Raw genomic sequence first — 23,110 nt, 5'->3', positions numbered from 1 at the left:
ATAAACATAAAATGCCAATTATTTATTATTTTATTGGCTAGAAGTCAATAAAAAAGAGGATATGACAAATATGGACTTGATTTACTAATATACTACTACTTCTACTACTACTACTTCTATTACTACTACTTCTACTACTACTACTTCTACTACTACCACTACTACTCCTTCTACTACTACTACTTCTACTACTTCTACTACTACGACTGCCAGTACTACTATTACGACTACTTAACTTAAAATTGACATTATTTCCAAAATGTATAGGTTTCAGGCTATTGTTTTGTTTATTCTACCAGTATTTATTATCCAAATGAATACATAATCTTCAGTTTATCATAGAATATCAGTTTGTATGATGAATTTCACATTGGCCCTTGAACACTTTGATATTTCTGAAAAAGGAAGAAAAGTTTAGACACCACCGCCTTATACAAAAAACACAATAAACAACATGCAGTTTTGGCAAACATTTTACTAAACTACAATAAAAAGGCATGAAACACTGATGGACATGTTCCCATTGAGAAAACATTCTGCATAATTAGGATCCAAAATCCCCAAGTCATTGTGCTTTACAGTTCAATGGTAGTAATATTGCACATGCCAAATACACCAGTAAACCATTTTTTTTAACAGGATAGATACGGTCACCTCAATATGGTGTCATCTCAAACATGTTAAGATGGGAATGTGGACTCATTGTTGTGGTCTGGGAGGTCTAAGAACTTCTAGTAGTTGATCTATTTTGAGGGAATATAGCAAAAAAACATGTTCAAGCTATTCATTTTAGGTCAATGGAACTCATGCAAGATACTGGGAGTCTTCCAGTTAAGAGTTTTGTTCCTTACGTTGATTTTCACCCAAGTCGGATTTCACTTTCAATGTAGAAATACTTACGAAAAAAGGAAAACATTAAAAAACAGATGCTTTACAAAGCTTTATTTTCAACCCAAAGCTAGAAACTACGGCTTTAGTTTCATGCCGCAATCCCATAATCGTAATGTGAAATTGCGCGGACGTAAGTGGAGGACGTAGTAACCCGAGGATTCCCCAAAAAGGGCAAAAAAAAAGCTGTAACAAACAAAGCAATGGGTCTCATTAAAAAAGAGAGTTTTTCAACTTTGCGTATTTGGCCGTTGGGTTTACACTTGGAAGTCCGTGCCAAAATGTCGGATTTGGGCTTCCGTCAATGTTAGATATGTGCTCCTCATACCGGGCGAGTACTGTAAGGAGAAAAAAAAGCACAACATACGTCATTCAATAGAAGGAAGACGTTTTTGGGGGGAAAAGTGGCTATGGCTAAAGAGGGTAGGGCTGAAATTAGATGGCAATGGACCTCTGCAGGGCGGGGCTAAGACAAATCGGTACATGGGAGGGGCCAATGAACCCTACCATGGTCATTTTGTGAATTAAATAACAAATGTATTCATTCATTTTGTCAACTGTGTATCCTCACAAGTGTCGCAGGGGGTGCTGGAGCCTATCCTAGTTGACTGTGCCGTCAATGGCTGCTAAAAAGGCCTAAATATAGTAAAAAATGGGGGAAAATGGCTTTCTCCCATTGTTAGTTGGTGGCCAATCCTCCTAATTCAAATGGATTGGACGTCTATTGCCATCAGTTGCAGGGAAATATGGTTAGGAGAGGGGTTGGAAAGTAGGGGGGGGGGAGCAGAAGGGATTGGTCGCCATTTTAGCAAAGCGTACTCACATGGGTGGCGTGACGAAGCGTTGGGAAAAGTGCAAGCAAGCATTGGGGGATGAACGCACACAAGGTGTCCAGAAAGCAAAAGTTAAATGAATAAAGGATTGGGTTGAATAACAGAAAAATAGGGGAAAAAAGCAGTGTACAAGCAGGCCACTAAAATGCAGCAAAATTGAGAAATAATTGAGTATGTTGATGTTTATGTCAAGTGGAATTTGGTTGGAAAATTTGGCCACAATTTAAGGTATACTTTGATATTTGTCAATGTTTTATGATTTGTTTTGAATTGGTTGTTATGCAAAGTCAAATCTTATCTGATTTTTCTGTCTTTTTGGCGCTTCAAAAATGCAATATTATCATCATACCATTTTTTACAAGCCAATTTAAAATCAAACTAATTACTTTCCTCTTCACATTACATAAATTTTCCAAAATATTTATATTACCATTGCCAGCACCATTAATTTCCCACAATATTAAAATATATATCAACTATATATAATACCCATGCCTTCCCATTACATTACATCAAACCAAATATAATACTTCTAATTCCCCCCCACCAAAAAAACTCATTACTTTTCATCGACCCAAAAACCTATAAAACATGATATCCATTCCCCAACTAACAACCAGATTTGTAGCATACATAAAACATAAAAAACACATTTTTTTATCATTTCTTGCCTCAACTTTAACAAAACTACAAGACCGAATAATGCAAATAACCCAATGGCGGTTTTCCATTGATATTCCACCACGAGGCCCATTATTCTAATACGAGTAGCCATTTAATGGCTACGTTGAAATGTATCTCACAGAGACACAGAGCGTCCATTTTTAAACAGCGGACCACATTGTCTGCCTTTTCCCAGTCATTGAAATTCCCCAAATGTAGTCATGCGCTCCCGCCGTCCGACAGAAGCTTCATTATAAAAGAGAGCGGCCATTTTTAAAGTATATGCATGTGTGTGTGGGTTTGAATTCTGAATTTACCAGCCTCATTCATTATTTAAGCGCCACTGCGGGGACGCGTGACTCACTTATTGACAATCGGACTCGGGATTAACATTTATATTGTGACGTACGAGGCCGTTTGGCTTTACATTTTTGATGCTTTTGTCTTATTTGGTGCTCGTTTATGTTAAGACTTATTTGTTGGTGTTGTGATGTATACAGCCTGTAGGGGGCAGAAGTTGTGTTTGTTGGTAGCCATGGACGGCGGTGGGCGTCCAATTTGTTTGGTACGGAAAGGGGAGTGGCCTAAGGCGGTTTTAATTTATACTTTAATTTATTATGTATGAGATGTAAACAAAAATAACCTACTGGTTAACTTTTGAATAGCACTTCCCATGGGTGACCACCAGGTTTGATTAAAATTGTTATTATTAAAAAAATAACTCGGAATGATCTAAAAAATGATTTTAAAAAAATGCATGATAATAATTGTTCATATCTATGTTTTTTTGTAAAGTAAGTTCTTAATGCTAAAGTATATTGCTGAATAAGAGAGTTCCGTCTGTGGCCACCGGAGGGCAGTATTACACCTTTCGAGAATCACATTACTCTGTTGTTGCCAGATTGTGCTTTTGAATGTTTTTTTTAGCTGTGTGTGAATTGAGCGATGGTTGCGGTGGTCAAACTTGGGATACTCGAGCCGTGTAGGGCCAACGCACCGACGGGGGTGGCGATCCTCTTCCTATTAATGGCACATTTTCGTACTGCGGCCTCCCTCCGAACAGCATGGACTGATTCCTAGGATTCAACGGGACACAAACAATGACATTTTTACAAAAACGAAAAATACCAAAAATTCTGTACAAAAGCGGGTTTGAACCTCACTAAAATGGGTGACTTTGTTGCAGTATATATTTGTCCGGCGACCAAACGTCCGGGGGACCAAACGTCCAAACGAACGGCGGCGTTCTTACATGTATTCCGGCGCTGGCAGGACGCTAGCGGCGGCCGAGGGGGGAGGATGGATGCTAGCCTGGCTGCCACCGCTGCTAGCGTAGCTACAAAAACTATGGACGTTAGATCTCCTGTCATTGTAGGACAGGCGGCGTGGTTCGGGGTTGAACGGGTCCTCATCGTCGATATCGTCATACTCTTTGTCTCTGGGGGAAGCGAATCCATCAAGGCTCGGTGAGGTCATGTGACATGTCACGGGAACGCCTACCTGCCGGCCGTGAGCGTCCACGTTCGGAAAATCAGACACAACATGGCGGAAAGCGAGCACGCCGCTAGTAAAGAGAATAAAGCTAGGTAGAGGAGGCCTTCCACGCCATCGTAGCACACGCCCATTAAGGCGTCCAGGTAGTCCTATCGAAAAAAAAAACAAAGTCATTTGATTTCATGCATTTTTTTTTTAAATTTACATTACCACACGTGAGCAGAAAATGAGAATTATGTCAGTTAAAACGCTCAGTGTCAAATCAGATAAGACTAACATCAGATAAGACGTGCAAAAATTGATTAAAAAATATTTCAAGCCAAAAAAAAGGACAAAGAAGTATTTTTTCTAACTGACTTTGTTTCAAAAGGAGGAAAGTATCATCAATATAAATCAAAGCGAACGAGGTCGGGTACGAAAAAGTACGGTAAAGCGCAAAGTATTTATGTTCTTTTGCACTTGGCTCACTTTCAGGTAAAAACAACACTAAACACCCGAGTTTGGGAGATTTAAAGTGCTGTAAGGGTGGTGAAATGAGATCATTAAAGCAGTAATTTGAACATTTTCTGCAATGGCATTGTGGAGACAACACTTTTATAGGATTCAACCGGGGACTTGTTATTAATCCAGCACTTCATTCTCCTTTTGGGACAAATTACGACGTGCGTTTTTTCGTCATTGTTTAATCGTAATCGTCCGTTCACAATGACTGTCAGCGTACCACGCTTTAAAAAGTGTAGTCAAAATGTAGCCTTTTTGGGGAAGATGGTTTTTACTGGCCGGCCACGGTAAGTGATGAAAATGTCATTGAATATGGCCCACAGAGGAAGCTTAAGTTCAACCTATATTTGACTTTTCGGCTTTAACACTAATGGAGCTAGTCAATTGAATTAATTAATTATGTTGAAACAAATGGTAAAAAAGGGTAAAACCACAAATATCCCCCCCCAAAAATGTGTATATATGTATGTGTTTATTTGTATATATGTGTATATGTATGTGTACATGTATTTGTGTATATATGTGTACATATAGTTGTGTATATATTTGTGTACATGTATTTGTGTATATGTATTTGTGTATATATGTGTACATATAGTTGTATATATATATATATATATATATATATATATATATATATATATATATATATATATATATATATATATATATATATATATATATATATATATATATATATTGTGTACATATATGTGTGTATATATGTGTACATGTATTTGTGTACATGTATTTGTGCATATGTGTATATGTATTTGTGTATATGTGTATATGTACTTATGTATATATGTGTATATGTACTTATGTATATGTGTATATGTACTTAAGTATATAAGTGTATATGTACTTAAGTATATAAGTGTATATTTACTTATGTATATATGTGTATATGTATTTATGTATATATGTATATGTATTGATGTGTATGTGTATGTATATGTATGTATTTGTGTATACTATGTGCATGTATATGTATTTTAGCGATAGTCTCCACACCGTATGAAAAAATGAACAAATATCTTTGTAGCCTATTGTTGACAGTTATAGAGGTCAAATTAATTTGCACTTGGAAATCTGGATGATGTTGATGATGATGATGATAATGATAACAGACGTCCAATCCAACTTGACTTGAATGGAAGAAAAAAACTGAAAACTGACCTTGTGCAGGCTGCGGCAATCCAGCAAGGCCGTCAACTGGTGCAGATTAAACTCGCTGGTGTTCAACTGGCGCTGGATGCCTAAAAGGTCTCTCTGGGTCAAAACACATGAGGTCAAAGGTCAGATGGATTCCACATGATCATTAGTGCCATTAGCGTGTTTGACATTGATGGCAACTTGGCTCATTTTGGACATTTTATATCACCAAGTCTACATTTTTTTGGTGTACCTCAGCGGTGGGAAAGACTGGCACAGAAAACTGCAGCAAACCCTGGACCTGGATCTGCATGGTGGTCAGGGATCGCTGACAGGTCGTCAAAGACTACATCCACAAAAAGAGGACCCCGTTAATCAGTATCCATAAACATTTAGTCTTTAACTACAGTAAAATAATGCGCTTAAACATGACTCCGCCTCCTTCCTTAATAACAATGCCAGGCAAACAATAGTTGATCAGAAAACCAGATTATCATCAAATCTCACTTAATCCCTAAATGGCTACAACAAACGTGAGGTGAAAAAAAATCATCAAAGCCGCTTTTTACTCACAAGGGTCGCAGGGGGTGATGGAGCTTATCGGGACAGAGTAAGATAAAATGGTGGCCGGCCAATCGCAGGACACGAGGAGGTAAAGGACAACCAATCATAGCTAGGGTTAGTATGCAATTTAGCATACAATTTAGCATACAATTTAGCATACAATTAGCCTAGCATGCACAATTTTGGAATGTGGGAGGAAACCAGAGTCCCCCCCCTAAAAAACACGCACCCCCAGGTAGAACAAGCAAAGTAGACCAACATGGATTCGAACCTACAACCCCAGAACTGCGAGGCAGATGTGCTAACCACTTATCCACTGAACCACAGCTTGATGTGTCATTGTTTCACAAAATTGTATTGATAAGTTCACAGTAGCCCGGTGGACAAGAGGTTAGCACATCTGCCTCGCAGTTTAGGGGTCGTGGGTTCGAATCCAGGTCTCGCCTCTTATATTGAGTTTGCATATTGTCGCCAGGGATATGTTGGTTTTATCTGGGTACTCCAGTTTCCTCCCACATTCCAAAAAAAGGCATTTTAGCCTTATTGTACACTCTAAATTGCCCTTAGCTCTGATTGGTCGTCCATTTCCTCGTGCGCTGTAATTGGCTGGCCACCAAAATCAACTGGGCTAGGCTCCAGCACCCCCCTGTGACCCAAGAAAAAAACAGTCCAGAAAATAAATAAATGTTCACAATAACCATCTGTACATCAAGTCCACTTGCAATGCATTTTTGTGTGTTTGTATAAACATAGCGTCATTATGCAAGATGAGTATGAATAAAGCATATTTTTTTCCCCGAGTGCTCTGAAGGCAATATTAGGCAACGAGGGAGGCGAAACGTCTCGCTTGAACTAATTCCACGCGTGACGGCGCGCATTTTCCCGATGCGCTCGATAAGGCGGACACAGAGCTCATCTTTGTTTTCCGTGTCGACTTGTATGTGTGTTTTTGTGTGTTTGTGAGTATTTGTACCTGCTGGAAGGGGTTGGGTAGGTTGGAACTGCAGAACAAATAATAGTGGGCCACATCTGCGGGGGGGAGAAAAAAAACAACACTTCAAGTCAATATTCAGATTTAATACTTGTTTCAGGCATGGGAAATCATTTAGGGGCAAAAAAAATGCAGTTTTGGCCGAAAAAATCAAAAAAATCCAGTTTTCGGGCATAGTATTTCAGAATAAAAGAGGATGGTTCTGGAAACTGATCATTTTTTCGGGTTTTTTAATTTTTTTTAAAGGGATTTTACCTGCACTGAGGAAATCTTTGGTTTGGTTGACAATAAACTTGTCAGGAGATACGCAGAAGTCACTGGTTCCCTGTATAAAAACACATTAAAAAAACAGTCAATAAACAAAGAATTATGTTTGGTATTGATAAATTACAATGTAGAGTTTCACCTAAAAACTTGCAAAACCTGGCAGGATGTTTACATATCTATAAATTATTATTATTTTTTTTTTGGAGTACTATTGGCGAAAACAGCCTGGCGGCCCGCTAGGCTTATAAAGGCCATGTTATGTTTTCTTAGCCATGAAAGCTGTGATTGACACAATTTTGCATTTTATGGATGTTTGATTTTGCAATTGTTATTCAAAATTTATGTGCCTGGGGGCGGGGTCAACACAAGATACGATACATATAAAAAAGTGCATCCGTTAACAGTACATATGAAACATAAACAGAAAAAAAAGGACTCTAGCCTGTGTTGTTATCTGATGTAAATCCAATCAAAAATATGTCTTGCAATTAAACAATCAAGTGTCTTATTCTACTATGCTATTATTTGAAGAAATATAAAATGGGAATAAGTCAAAATGAGCTCAATTCCAAGTTCAAAGGTCCTAAAAGTACCCAAAAAAGAGCCATTTTTGACCAGATGATATTCGCCTCGGCCACATTTCCGCCGCCATCCCTGCTTTAATTCGCCGCTCAGTTGCATCTGTCCAGATGTCTAATCCCGCCAGATAATCCGTAGATTCCCCGATGCCTCCGGGAGATCCGGGCAAGTCGGGGAATACCACGAGTAAAGCAGGGGTTCTCAACGTACCCCCAACTGTGCACCAAATGCCGTCTCCATTACGGCGTTAAGCCCCGACGTACTCAACGGCGTGCACTCGGCGCTAAGGAAAGCAGGAGGATTTACCGGCAGGAGAACAACAAAGGCAGATATGGGGAGCTGTAATTAACGGCAGGGCGTGTTGTTTACAACGGCGATTATGCCGAAAGGCTGCTGAGTTGATAATCAGCTTTAACGACGAGAAAGAAAGGGAAATAAATGAAGAGAGGAGAGAAGATAACTCACCACGGCGGTTGCCAAACTGGCACCCAGCGAAGTCCAGCTCAGGATCAAAGATAACGCCACAAAGGCCATTATTCTGGGTACAAAAAACAGAAAGAAAAATCGGGTAAGCTAGAATCCATAACGCCGGATCTCGGACCATTCCCCAGACTTGGTCTCCCAGTAGCTCCAATTATAGGGACAAGCTACCAGACTGGGTGAAAAGGTAGAGCAGAGGTAGGGACCATTTTGAAAAAGAGGGCCATAAACAATTCCGATTTTCAAATGTTATGACTTGGGAGCCTTTTTCATAATTTAAAAGTCAAAATATATGAAAATGTAATTTTTTAGTCATTTTACCTCTTAAAATACAAAAATTTCATAATTTATGAATATCAATGAGTATCAATGAGTATCAAAGAGTATCAAAGAGTATCAAAGAGTATCAAAGAGTATCAAAGAGTATCAAAGAGTATCAAAGAGTATCAATGAGTATCAAAGAGTATCAAAGAGTATCAGAGAGTATCAAAGAGTATCAGAGAGTATCAGAGAGTATCAAAGAGTATCAAAGAGTATCAAAGAGTATCAAAGAGTATCAAAGAGTATCAAAGATTGAGTATCAATGAGTATCAATGAGTATCAATGAGTATCAATGAGACTCAATGAGACTCAATGAGAATCTATGAGAATCTATGAGAATCAATGAGAATCAATGAGAATCAATGAGAATCAATGAGAATCAATGAGTATCAATGAGTATCAATGAGTATCAATGAGTATCAATGAGTATCAATGAGTATCAATGAGTATCAATGAGTATCAATGAGTATCAATGAGTATCAATGAGTATCAATGAGTATCAATGAGTATCAATGAGTATCAATGAGTATCAATGAGTATCAATGAGTATCATTCAACCAGTTAACCTAGCAAACATGATTTGGGGGATTTGGGAGGTTACCGGAGACCCGGAGAAAGGGGAAGGACGGATTCCGGGATCGAGCCTTCTGTGAGGCGTATGTGGCAGCCACTGGTCCACCACGCCACCTCGCTAGAAATTTGCCCGCTTGTAAAATGCACGTTTCGCCTCCATAAAAGCCGGGAAACAGAAAGTCAAATCAAAAGGTCAGTCCTTGACAGAAACGGCCATCACATGGGCCACAAAGCACGTTAGGCTTTGCGTGTTAACTGTCATCCGCCGGCTTTTTTTGGGCCGTTCGTTAGGCGCGTTATGGACAGGCGACTGCCCCGTCTAATGGATCCATAAAGGCGGCCATAGCAACCTTGGCTTCTCCGATGACTCCTTGAAAGAAGCGCCCATAAAGAAGTCTGAGAGCACTTCATAATTAGTTAAGGGTGACGTATACGCTCATCCGGTGCCGGAACAGATCAATAGACATTAGCCAGCTTCCATGATGAAGAGGAGGATGAGGAGGAAGAGGAAGCGGCGTCTCAATTTCCATGGGCGGCGCCGAATGTGGTAGGAGGTCTGAGGGAATCCATATTCCCCGTAACACCCTAATTCTTTCATTTCCGGGCTCATTTATCGTCATAAGGGTCGTAGGGGGTGCTGGAGCTAAACTAGGAGTACCCTGAATCGGTGGTCAGCCAATCACAGGCCTTCAGGAGGCAAGCAACAACCCATCATAACTAGGATTAGGCAATTTAGATTGTTCAATTAGCTTAGCATGCTTATTTTTTGGATGTGGGAGGAAACTGGAGTACCCATAGAAAACCTACGCATGCCAGAATGCATTTTGTTGCTAGAAAGAAAGACAGAAAGCCAAAAAAACCACAAAAATTAATCAAAAACTCACGTGACGAGCAGCCATCGCGATTGCCTCGCCGTCCCCAAGCAGGCAGCCAGGCAGATGAGCAGATCCAGGATCAGCAGGAGTAGATAAGTCAGCCATCTAAAGAGAGACCAAACACTGCTCACTCATTGATATCGTACCAGAAAAACTCCTCGGGCGTGCGCCGCTTCAATGTGAGTTTTCCGTCCCGAGGTGGCCGTGGGATCCGTCAGATTCCCGGCCTCCCTAAGTTACGGCCCCATCTGCTCGCCGTTGTAATTTGCGGCCTTCGGGCTCAATAATTCAACAGCACAAATCCATAGACATTAAATTTTCAAGCCCTGAAAATGTCCTTCGCGGGGCACGCCGAGCTCGGAAGAGTGTCCGCGTGCGCGAGTGGGCGCGCGTCCTCGGGCCGACGGCGTAAATCTGACGCGGGCGACAAAACTAAATATCGATTCCTTACGCTTTAGAAGACGCGGCGTCTGCTGCCGCGTATCCGCTGTCGTAAATTTTTAGATTAAGGCCGTTGGGGTAAGAGAGAAGAACTCACATTGGATATAAACATATTTCATCTGCATAAAGACGACGGCGCCGTGACATCGCTACGCAAAAAACGAGAAAATTAAGCGAGAATGAATGGAATAATGTGATATTATAATATAATATTTTGCTACCCAATTGAAAATACTACTTGGCCCATAATGTTTCTTTAAATACTTTGATTAGCCATTTTTAAAAGCTGTATACATACACACTAAGTAGTATATTCTAGGTCAAAGGTCATGACCTTTTTTTGGTAGAGAGAGCCATAAAAAAATCAATTTTTAAAAATCTATAGTTCCTTAAGAGCCATAATCAGAATTCAAAATTAAAAATGCTTACAAATATTACTAATTACTACAAAAAACTGCAAAAAGTACAAAATACTACAAAATACTACAAAAAGTACAAAATACTACAAAATACTACAAAAAGTACAAAATACTACAAAATACTACAAAAAGTACAAAATACTGCAAAATACTACAAAAAGTACAAAATACTACAAAAAGTAGAAAATACCACAAAATACTACAAAAAGTAGAAAATACCACAAAATACTACAAAAAGTAGAAAATACCACAAAATCCTACAAAAAGTAGAAAATACCACAAAATACTACAAAAAGTATAAAATACTACAAAAAGTACAAAATACGACAAAAAGTACAAAATACTACAAAAAATACAAAATACTACAAAAAGTACAAAAAAACTACAAAGCCATAAGTTTCTGTGCACAAAACCTGAGGTTTTTTTGCGGTTCCTAGTTGTAATCTGCGTCATGTAACATAACATAAAATATTTGGTAATAACTGCAAAAATAGGGTTATACTTTGAGCTAAACGGGTACACTCACCTGTAATACTCCACAAACGAGGCCTGGTCGGCGGCGGCGCCCAAGTCCACGTTGCTTTTGCTGACGTCGGGCAGAGCGCTCAACTCCCGGATGACGTTGTTCACCATCAGCTCCATGAAGGTCAGCGCTCGAAGGAAGTCGGGCCGAGCGGCAAAGATCTCATCCAATCTCTCCAGGTGCTGCTTCACCCCCGTTTCCGCCGTTCCCAAAGAGCCCGCCGACTGAGGGGAACACAAAAGGGAACAAATACAGTTTTGGATATAATATTTAGATGTTTTTTTTAAATAAATGGATTAAAAGAACTGGATTAAAAGCCCTGAATATTCAGTTTTTATAGATCTAAAACAATGTTTATTTGAGTTTTTTTAAATGTATTTTTTAAATTTTACAAAATCATTTTTTGAACTAAACACAGAAAAAATGATTAAAAAAATGACAATTATTGATTTAAAAGGGGGGAAATCAATACATTTAATATACATCTATATTCTTCATTTTAATTTGATCCAAAAACAGAAAGTCGGCACTCATGATTGACTTTCCCGGGCCACAAAAAATAATGCGGCGGGCCAGATTTGGCCCACGGGCCGCCACTTTGACACACCTGATTTAGAATGTTCAACCAGCTTGCCTGTTTTTGAGATGCAGGAGAAAACCAAAATACCCAGCAAAAAAACCCATAGAGCATGCAAACCTGGAATAAAAAAACTCGATCCCAGAACAATTGACGCTGACACACAAACAACTCATCCACTTCAGCCCCCCTGAGATGAATCTTATGATATTTATCATCCTCTAAATCCCAACATGACATGGTCTCACCATTAAACTCCCCAAATTGACCAAAATATTGTGACTTAAAGTGTCCAAAGATATTTTTAAGCCCACAAAAATCCCCAAATCCAGTATCAGTCAACCACTAAGCCTCCTTGTGTACCCACAAGTAAGCTTTTTTTTGTCCGGTTCCTTTTTTTACTGGAAAGCTCCAGTAAATCTGAACAGATGTTGTTTTTCCCATCTACAAGACTCCTCCATGTTGTTATCTCTTGTACTTTCACACCCGAGACACCCAGAAAAACACGCTCTAGCGCCACTGTTCATCGGCACGCCATAAAAAAAAAAAACCCACCCCTCCGGCCCCCCACCACCCAAGATAAACGTTCTCTTTGGCACTCCAACTTCTCAGAGAGTTGATTACATTCTAGCCGGCGAGAGGGAGACGGAGAAGAAAAAAAAAAAGATACGAGCCCATCCTCCATCCACTTTGCCTCCAGGGACGGACAGGCGTGCCAGTAAACTGCTCCCGAACCCCCCCACTCGCGCCGTCCCCCCGCCTCCACCCCCTCATCTCGGCCAATCTTATCTGCACGCCAGTAGACTCGATTGGGTGACACGGACTTTTTCGGCGGGTGGTCCGTATCGACTTCATCACAATTGTCCTGGACCAGAGATGGCCATGTGAAAAGTACAAACAAAATAAGAACAACTACAATCAAGTACTTTAAAAAGTGGGAGTGAGAGCAGTATTTCATTTTTTAAAGGAACAAAGTGCTGCCTTTATTTAGGAAATGATATCAATTGACATAAAATCTATATTTTTTAAGGCTATTAATCTATTTTTATTTACTCGTAAATAAAACTGTCAAAACAAAGTATCAGGTTTTTTTTTGGGGGGGGGGGGGGGGGGCTTGTATTTACTACCTTAAAAAAGAGCAGTATTTTATTTTTAAAGGAACAAAGTGCTGCCGTCATTTAGGAATTGATATCAATTGACATTATATCTATATTTTTTAAGGCTATTACTCTATTTTTATTGCCTCGTAAATAAAACTGTCAAAACAAAGTATAATTTTTTGGGGGGTAAATATCTACTACCTTAAAAACGAGCAGTATTTTATTTTTAAAGGAACAAAATACTTCCTTCATTTAGGAATTGATATCAATTGACATTAAATCTATATTTTTTAAGGCTATTAATTTATTCTTATTTACTCATAAATAAAACTGTCAAAACAAAGTATCATTTTTTTTGGGTTAAATAGCCACTACCTTAAAACGAGCAGTATTTTATTTTTGAAGGAACAAAGTACTCCCTTCATTTAGGAATTGATATCAATTGACATTAAATCCATTTTTTAAGGGTATTCTTCTATTTTATCTCCACGTAAATAAAACTGTCAAAACAAAGTATAATTTTGTCTTCGTTTTTGGTAAATAGCCACTACTTTAAAACTGCATTATTTAATTATTATTATTTTTATTTATTTAATAGGGGACAGCACATATTAATGAACATATTCAAATTCATGTTAAAGAAAATGTATATAAATATGTAAATATGTAACCTTCTAGCCTAGGGCTAATTTTGAATTGCATTTTAAACATTTATTTCTCCCTCCAAATTTAATTTTTATACTTTTCCAACAAACTCACCTTAGTTAACACGATTACCCTTATGTCATAATATCTTAATTCTATTAAAACATTGTGTTATAAGCCAGAAAATACTACAAAAACAAAGTACAATAAAAAATATGCCTGAGGTAAACCTATCAAATCTGTTTATAACATTAAAACAAATTGTTAAACCTGTTAAAACACAGTCAGCATTTTATAAAAATAAAAAAAACAATTTAAATGAATATGCATGTACATTATTACATCTTTTTTAGACTTGTCTGGCAACCAAAATGTTAAAGTGGTGCTATGTGGTCACTTCCAGGAAATATTTACTGTATCTTTACCACAATTGCTTGAAAAGAGTCCTGAAAAGCTTAATCGTTTCCTTCTAAGAAACCGCAGAAAGCTTTACCTTTAAAAAAAAAACAATATGGAAGTGGAACAGCAGTTAAAAATTGAAAGCATGGCATCTAATACTCTCTCCACTTTGCTACTGCACTTAAGCGCTCATAATGGCAACGCGCTAAAAGACAGACATAAAAGACACTCCTCCCCCGACAGCAAAATAAAAATGGAGAAGAAAAAAAATAAAACAGTTCTCGGAATATAATCGCTTCGCTTTTGTGACGGGCGACGCGGGACTGACAATTTTAGGTCGAGAGGAGCCGGCAACTAAAGCCAAATGCCGTAAAAATACCGACATGGTACGCGCCTGGTGAGAAATTGCATCGTTTTTGGTGGCGTTTACCTTTTGTTAACCCACAAAGTGGCGGCCCGGGGGCTAAATCTGGGCCGCAGCATCATTTTGTGTGGTCCGGGAAAGTCAATCATGAGTGGCGACTTTCTGTTTTAGGATCAAATTAAAATGAAGAGTATAAATGTATAAAAAAATCCTGATTTTCCCCTATTTAGATCAATAAATGTCATTTTTTTAATCATTTTTTCTACGTTTTTAGTCCAAAAATCATTAGAAGTAGAATCGAAAAATATATCTAAAAAAAAAAGCTAAAGTTAATATTGTTTTACATCTATAAAAAACGAATATTCACGGTTTTTAATGCATTTTTTTAATCCATTAATAAAAAAATGTAAATATCATATCTAAAATGGTCTAGTAGCAAGCAGAGGAAAGGGGAGTGGCTTCTACTTGCGAATTTTAGCGTGGATTTTCACATTTTTATGAACTTACACAAACATCTATATATATAATGACCAAAAAAAATTCCCCAGAAAAAAAACGCAATGTAGTGAAGCCGTGATATTCGAGGGATTACTGTAGTTGGCCCAAAGAGTTTTATATGACTGTATATATCGTATATATAGTGTTTATGAGTGGTTTGCAGTATATTAGTATCCTAGTATTACAGTATACACATTGTATTTTAAGCCTTATTGCTTACAATATTTGTCCGTCCTGTTATATAAAGTATATTCTTTAAAATATTAAATAGAGAAGTCCAAAGTTCAGCTGGAAACTTTATCATAATCAATCGCTTTTCTCTCAAAAAAACGAAAGAATACATGAGGATTGTTCTGTTGGACTGATCTAATCTTTGACTAATCTTTTCCTCTGTGCCCCCCTCATGTGATTCTATCAAAAGCTTCTGATAGGAGGAAAAAAAATGATATTATGAAGATAATAAGACGACCTAATTCTTCTCATAAGATTCTGCATGATTCCTCTAATTGTGTCTTTTTCATCTTAATACAACAGACGGCTTTCCGATTGACATCTTTCTTCCAATTCGCTTTAATTCAACATTTGCACTCATTTTATTGAAAGCTTTGAAATTGTCAAATTGGATTCTGGCAAATTAATTTATCAGAGCTTTTAAATCATTTAAAAAAGACCAAAAAAAACCCTCCCATTGCTCACGACCCCAAAATATGAGTCCAATTTCTGTCTTTCGTGTTTTTGAGGACACCCAATTACACAGGGGGGCTCAGCATCCTTTAAAAAAATCCCAAAACGCCTCCTCCTCCCCCACAAAATCTCTAAAATATCTTAAACAAATGCAGGTCAGGATCGGGGCACCAGCACGAGTCAAACCCCCCCCAAAAAACAGATCGAGACCTCCCACGGCGCCCCCTACGACACCCCCCGTCCGCGGTGCACTCCAACGTTTTTGACTCGGTGCTCAGAAACGATCAGATTGTGCTGCCCTGACGCCAAAAAAGATAGATGTTTGTTTTATTTTGAAATAAAACGGTATGCCTGAATAAATCCCATTCAAATCAATGGCAATGTGCAAGAGGCCATTAGTCCAAGCTAACAAGTTTAGCATGTGCATCCCAGTTGACTACAACTTACTTATCCCATTGTTATCTCAAATATTAGCTTACAAGTAACCTGTAAGTACCCCGAAAATAGAAGTGATTGAAAACGGACTAGCGATACAGTCCTAATTGACTGAAAGTCATTACTCACCAGGTTATTGATGCTGGTCAAAGTGCGATCGGCATTGGAGATGGAGTAAGTCAACTGGTACATGCCGTCGTTGGTTTCGCTGTTGCCATAGAAACCCACTCCCACCGCAGAACTGTGAACAAGACAAGAGATACATCAGAAGGAGTCTTGAAAAATCTGTGACCGGACACAAACGTCCGGGCTACCAAACGTCCGGGCGACCAAACGTCCGTGCGACCAAACGTCCGGGCGACAAAACATCCGGGCGACCAAACTCCCGGGCGACCAAACGTCTGTGCGACCAAACGTCCGGGCGAACAAACATCCGGGCGACCAAACGTCCGGGCGACCAAACATCCAGGCGACCAAACGTCCGGGCGACCAAACATCCAGGCGACCAAACGTCCGGGCGACCAAACATCCGGGCGACCAAACGCCCGGGTGACCAAACATCCGGGCGACCAAACGCCCGGGCGACCAAACGTCCGGGCGACCAAACGTCTGGGCGACCAAACGTTATGGTGGACCTCCATTATTTTTTTTAGGTCTGAGTTAGAATGAATTTAAATATGTAACAGGACACCTTATAAAAATGGTTTGAACTTCAGTTTTAGCAGAAGCAACACCCCAAAATAATCAGCAAAAACCTCCTCAGACGTGATTACAAAGTGGGAAAGGGGTTACAAAAGCTTCCTGATAATCTAGAGAGGTGCTTTCTTGATAAAAAATAATAAAAACACCTTCACATCACCAATCACTGTCCGTCCAATCAGTCAGTCACTGGAAAGCTATCAGTAGGATTTTGGGCCCTTTTGCGTCACTGGCCGCTAATCTTATTGTTCCCAGTGACCCGAGGTGACCCTGGAAGGTATTCCAAGTTCCGCCTTCTAAAGCTACTTCAGTGTTTTCGCACCCCATTTTGGGATTAACTCGTAAGAGAGCTCTCGGTTTTGTAAAAAGTATCTTCATCGATATGTTGGCGTCGGCTTTTGGGATTAAAAATGAGAGCAAAAGTGTGTCACTTATCTGAAAATGCGCCTCCCCCCCGAATACATGCTTCCATTTAGGGCGTGCTAATAGCCAGATTAGAGCGCAACGGGGTATCTGTTGTACATTCACTTTGATAAAGACAGATTTGATAACTTTAAATGATATCTTATTGTGCTTTATGGTCTTCATATGTTAGCAAAACACCTGGAATAAGATTGGTCAACACAAATTGTGTTTTCCCATAGTTTAGGGCCTCTGAAAATGATTAAATATTGCAAATAAAGCAATATTTTTTTTAACAAAGCGGGTCAAATGATACTCAGAACAGAAATAATAATAGTAACAACATGTTGATATTATTCATTAAAAAAGTCAATGGCTTTTTCCATTAAATTAGCATTAAGTTAGGATATGTGTCAAAGTGGCGGTTCGGGGGCCAAATCTGGCCCGATGCATCATTTTATGCGGCCCAAGAAAGTGCCGACTTTGTGTTTTCGGATCAAATAAAAATAAAAATGATAGATGTATATTAAATTCCCTGATATTCCCCCTTTTAAATTAATAATTGTCATATTTTTATCATTTTTTTATCAGTTTTTAGTCAAAAAATCATTTTGTAAAATCTAAAAATATAGTTAAAAAATGCTAAAATAAACATAGTTTTAGATCTATAAAAAAATTTAATATTCAGGTCTTTTAATCCAGTTCATTTAATCCATTTATAACAAAAAAATTAGATATTATATCTAAAATGGCCCCCGTGAAATCAAGTTTACGTTAAATTAGCCCGCGAACCAACCCGAGTCCGACACCCTCTTGTTATGTGATCATAACATATTAGACGACAACCCTTCTTTGTTCCTTACATAAATAAAAATATGAACCAAGCACACGTTCCATTAAAACGAATCAAAACCTCAAACTCAATTAAAAAAAGGGACCAGATGAAGGAACAAACCATGTCCTATTCAATGCTTCTTTGTTGAATAAAAAAATGAAACAGGCCCAACTTCCATTAAGCACTAATCAAAGCTCAAAACTTAATTAAAAAAGAGGAAAAAATAAGGGCAACAAACCATCTCCTTCTCATTAAGAGGAGAAACCATACAAGCGCTCAATTGAAGGATTTTAATTTCAAGTATTATTGCGCACGTCCAAAACATGGTTGAAACGGCTCGATTTAATTGGACGACATGGGCAGAGTGTCTGATGGTATCGCGGCAAAAAAAAAAATAAATTAAGACGCAGGCTACTTTAAAGGGAAAAAAAACGCTGGACTAAAACGCCATCACGCTCTCTCACTTAACGTTACAAAAGGACTTGTGTATTAAACGGGAGCCGCTCGGAATAACCATAAAATGGCTTAACTCAATTACCGCCCGACACGTAGAGTCGCCTACAAGTCACAGGTTTAAGGTGTGCACTCGGCCAAAATAACCTGGTGTGACAGACTAACTATAGTAGCCGTTTTCATTAAAATAATCCAACAAAAAACTAAAAGATCCAGTAAAAAATGAGAATCAAAACAAAGAATATTGGACGGACGGATTGACTTGAAAACTTGAAAAGGTCCTTTATATATTTGTTCATTTTCTGCTAGGTTTATCCTTGCAAGGGTCGCAGGGGGTGCTGGAGGATATCTCAGACTATCCTCTGAAGCCCAATGGCAGGGCACAATGAGACAAAGGACAACCAATCATAGCCAAGGTTAGGCAATTTTAGAGTGTTTTACCAACTAGCTTAGCTTGCTAATCGGCGGCTGAATAGTTAGCCTCACGGTTGTGGGGTCAAGGGTTCGATCCCGGGTGGAGTTTGCATGTTCTCCATGGGCTTGCATGGGTTTTCTTTGGGTACTCCAGCTTCCTCTCAAGTTAGTATGTTCTCCCTCATGCTTGCATGGGTTTTTTCGGGGTACTCCAGCTTCTTCCCAAGTTTGCATGTTTTTTTACCCGGGCTTGCATGGGTTTTATCCGGGTACTCCAGCTTCGCCCCAAGTTTACATGTTCTCTCCTTGGGCTTGCATGGGTTTTCTCTAGGTACCCCGGCTTCCTCCAAAGTGTACATTTACTCCCCCTGGGCTTGTATGGGTTTTCTCTGGGTACTCCAGCTTCCTCCCACCTCCCCAAAACATGCATACTAGTCAATCTGGTTTTTACACTCTAACTTTGAATGGTTGACCTTTTCATCCTTGTGCCCTGTGATTGGCTGGCCACCAATTTAGGGTCAGCTGTGATAGGCTCCAGCACCCCATGCTTTCCTTGCGAGGATACACAATACAGAAAATGAATGAATAAACCAATCAGTATGCTTCTGCTCACTTTGACGAACAGGCATCAGGCGCAAAAACAAAATCTGGAATTCGCGGACATTATGAGTAAATCGGGGTGCTTGATCACACTAACCATATGACGAGAGCGGCGACCACGGCCGACCAGGTGGCGCATCGTGTCCTCTGGGGTCTTTTACTCTCCTGGTCGACATCCCTTGGACAGCAACAGAAGCAGAGCAAGAAGAGCGAGAGAACCAACACGCTCAAGCTCAGCCCCAGCACCCCCACGCAGGCCAGGACCAACACCGACTGACAAAAGAGGAAATCAAACAATTAGACTTAAGTTCACTTTCAATAAGGTCAACACGAGTTGGGTGGGTTAAAAGCGGAGGTTTAGGACTTGGACGGTGGGAGGCCGGCGTCATGTGACACCTCGGCTTGGATTCGGGTCTTGTGATTTCACATTTAAAGCCTGGGGGACGAAAAAAAAGAAAAAAAGAAAACATACGCAGAAAAGAAAGGCTGCTGTGTTGACTTTGAATTGCTGGAAAGAAATTTTGCTTATGAAATTCATGCTAATCTGTTGAAGTAAACAAACTAAACTTGTCATAAAAGGTGAAAAAAGTCATAGTAAACAAGTATTTAATTCTTAGTTCTATTTTTGGTACTATACTTATTTTTTTCCATTAAAATTTTAAGTTATTCTTCCCTTTATGGCTTATTTTCTGCTCTCAAGCCAATGCGAATCATAACATAATACACACATAGGAAAAACACGGGGTTTAAATACACAGACAGAAACTGATGACAATCAGAAAAATCATAACAAGAATCAAAACATTCTGGAAACCATTTAAAAAGTGCTCAATTTCTGTAAAAGTAAAAAGTTATTAATTTGCAATGGATATTTTTTAGCACAACTAAAAAAATATTATTTTTTTTACATATAAAAGTTTTATTTTTCCTTTAAAAGCATAACCATGAAACAGCAAAAAAAATCCATTCATCCCTAAACACGTACTTTGAATGGAAGTAAATAAAGGAATAACTGAAGTCTTATTTTTAGACAGCAACAGAGTTTGTTTGTATTTTTTTTCTGTTTTTTTTAGCTGATTTTATTTTGAAGCATGCAAGCATCACTTGTGAGAAAAGCTCTCACCTCCCAACTCATCCATTTTTTTGCAAAGCTAAAAAGACAGTCGAGTTTGTGTAAAGGCATACAAATTATTCGGCAATGTTTGAAGTTCACTTAACATGACGGCTTGACACCAAAAAATAAATAAAAAAATAAAGAAATCAAACAGCAACTATGTTTTTAAGTCTTGTACCCTTTAGAAGACAAAAACTCCAGTCAACTCACATCACCGGAGGCAAAAATGAACAAATAAATACACAAAAAAACACACTCACACAAATACAAAATGCATACCAGAGCCAATTAAAATTTGTATTCAGCAGCCATCTGGTTTAATATTAAATGAAAACTTTTTTGGTGTGTAGTTAATTAGATTTGTAGAAAGTCCTCTCTCTCGATGATGTGACTAATTAAAAACTAAAAAACACTAATCTCATTAGCATTAAACTGATAATGCACATACTCTGCATATACAATCACGATCGGTATTTTTGGGATGTTACGATAGTACAGGATAGGACCCAAATAACAAGAGAACTCATCAAACTTCATTTATGATTATCATTTCATGTTCTCTTTTGTTGACTTCTTACAGTGCCTCTTCAGGCCTGGCATGCATACTGCAGCAATATCCTTTCTATCCAAATCTGTGTATTTTTATATACACACATAAATTTACATACGTACATATATATGTGTGTATATATACAAATAAATAAAGCCATCTTATATATATACACACATATTCATACATATACACACATATATTCATAGATATACATACACACATTATATATATATATATATATATATATATACATATACATATATATATATATATATATATATATATATATATATATATATATATATATATATATATATATATATATATATATATATATATATATATATATATATATATATATATATATATATATATATATATATATATATATATATATATATATACATTCATACATATACATACATACATATACATATATATTCATAGATATACATATATATATATATATACATACATACATATACATATATATATATACATACATACATATACATATATATATACATACATATACATATATCTATATACATATATACATACATACATATACACATATATATAAATATATACATACATATACAGATATATATTCATATATATATACACACACACACACACACATACATATACACATTTACACACATGAATAAAAAAATATACTAAAAAGTGGAAGAGAAAATAAAGTGAACTAATTCAGGTTTTTAAAGTTTCCATGCTTCTTTTAAATGATTAAATAAATATTATCATTCATTAGTTCAGTAATAATGAGTCTAAGGAGAAGCTTCCCAGAACTTCCCAAACTTTTAAAAACAGGTTAAACACAAACAAAGTAGCTAAATAAATGTCGAATTGCCTCATTTACTGACCTGCTGGTAGTTCTCCTGCTCGGGTCGAAAGGTGCTGTCCACCGCCTTGAAGGAGAAGTCATAATGGGGGAAATGGTGCAGCCAGTAGGTCCACCACGGAGCCACATAGTCCAGCCTCGCGGTGGTCATCCCAACGGTGCACCAGGACCCCCGCCGGGCCAAAATCTCTTGAGGAAAGTCCAAGTGTGCCTCGGAATAACTGCAAAAAAGAGTCGGATGTCAGAGATTCGAGAACCGAGATCTGCCAAGCGAGATCTGAGATCTGAGGCACGAGACTCGCGGCTAGAGCGACGGCGTCCAGTCAACCTGCTGGCCTTAACGCGGAAGGCGTGACGGTCAGGCCCACGTCACGTCACGCTTGGCCATCGAGAGACATTTGACACACAATGACAAACACGCCGTCCCTCTTGTAGTATTTCCTTGAAAATACTCCAATGGGCTTAAAAAACGTTGATGTATTCACGCCCCATTTGAATTTATGACTTGTGTCTGACCTCTTGTGGACGACGAGGTACACTGAGCTGAATTCCAATGAGCTCATTAGCATAGTATCAAAGTCAAAATTAATTAAAAATAAATAGCATTGAAGAAGATTGAAGAATTAGAATCTTTAAAAAATGTTATTGTTTACACCTTTCAAGTAAATCACAAAAATCAAGCAAAATATTTATATTTAATATCAAAACAACCTTTTTTGAACCTCACTAGGGTCACGGGGGTGCTGAACCCTATCCCAAATGACTTTAGGCCAGTGACAGGTTGTGATACTATCTTGTATTTGCAGTTTTTTGTGGGCGGAGCCTAGGCAGGTGAGAAATAATACAGTCATACCTCTAATTATGAATGCCTCTATTTACAAAAGTTCCAGGTTATGATTTTTTTGA

The 23,110-nt window shown here is 38.3% G+C and overlaps 1 protein-coding gene across 2 annotated transcripts; it reads right to left on the bottom strand.

The window, feature by feature from the left end:
- Positions 1-457: 457 nt before the first annotated feature.
- LOC144209144 (protein tweety homolog 2-like) lies at positions 458-22,653 on the bottom strand. Of its 2 annotated transcripts, XM_077735383.1 has the most exons (15): positions 22,533-22,653; positions 22,227-22,425; positions 19,770-19,945; positions 16,399-16,510; positions 11,571-11,791; positions 10,194-10,289; positions 8,401-8,473; positions 7,345-7,414; positions 7,072-7,127; positions 5,788-5,880; positions 5,559-5,651; positions 3,885-4,027; positions 3,637-3,822; positions 3,382-3,460; positions 458-1,226 (listed from the first exon to the last, which is right to left on the bottom strand). In XM_077735383.1, exons 2-15 carry the CDS (start codon positions 22,353-22,355, stop codon positions 1,146-1,148), a joined length of 1,608 nt encoding a protein of 535 aa, XP_077591509.1. In that variant the 5' UTR covers positions 22,356-22,425; positions 22,533-22,653; the 3' UTR covers positions 458-1,145. The 2 variants fall into 2 exon arrangements, with proteins under 2 accessions (XP_077591509.1, XP_077591510.1); XM_077735384.1 differs by having other exon boundaries at positions 22,227-22,647.
- Positions 22,654-23,110: the final 457 nt, after the last annotated feature.

This window comes from Stigmatopora nigra, chromosome 15, assembly GCF_051989575.1.
Source record: "Stigmatopora nigra isolate UIUO_SnigA chromosome 15, RoL_Snig_1.1, whole genome shotgun sequence".
NCBI classification, from domain to species: domain Eukaryota; kingdom Metazoa; phylum Chordata; class Actinopteri; order Syngnathiformes; family Syngnathidae; genus Stigmatopora; species Stigmatopora nigra.
The sequence above is the reverse complement of the archived record's forward strand: the minus strand, read 5'-3'. Positions and strand labels throughout refer to the sequence as shown.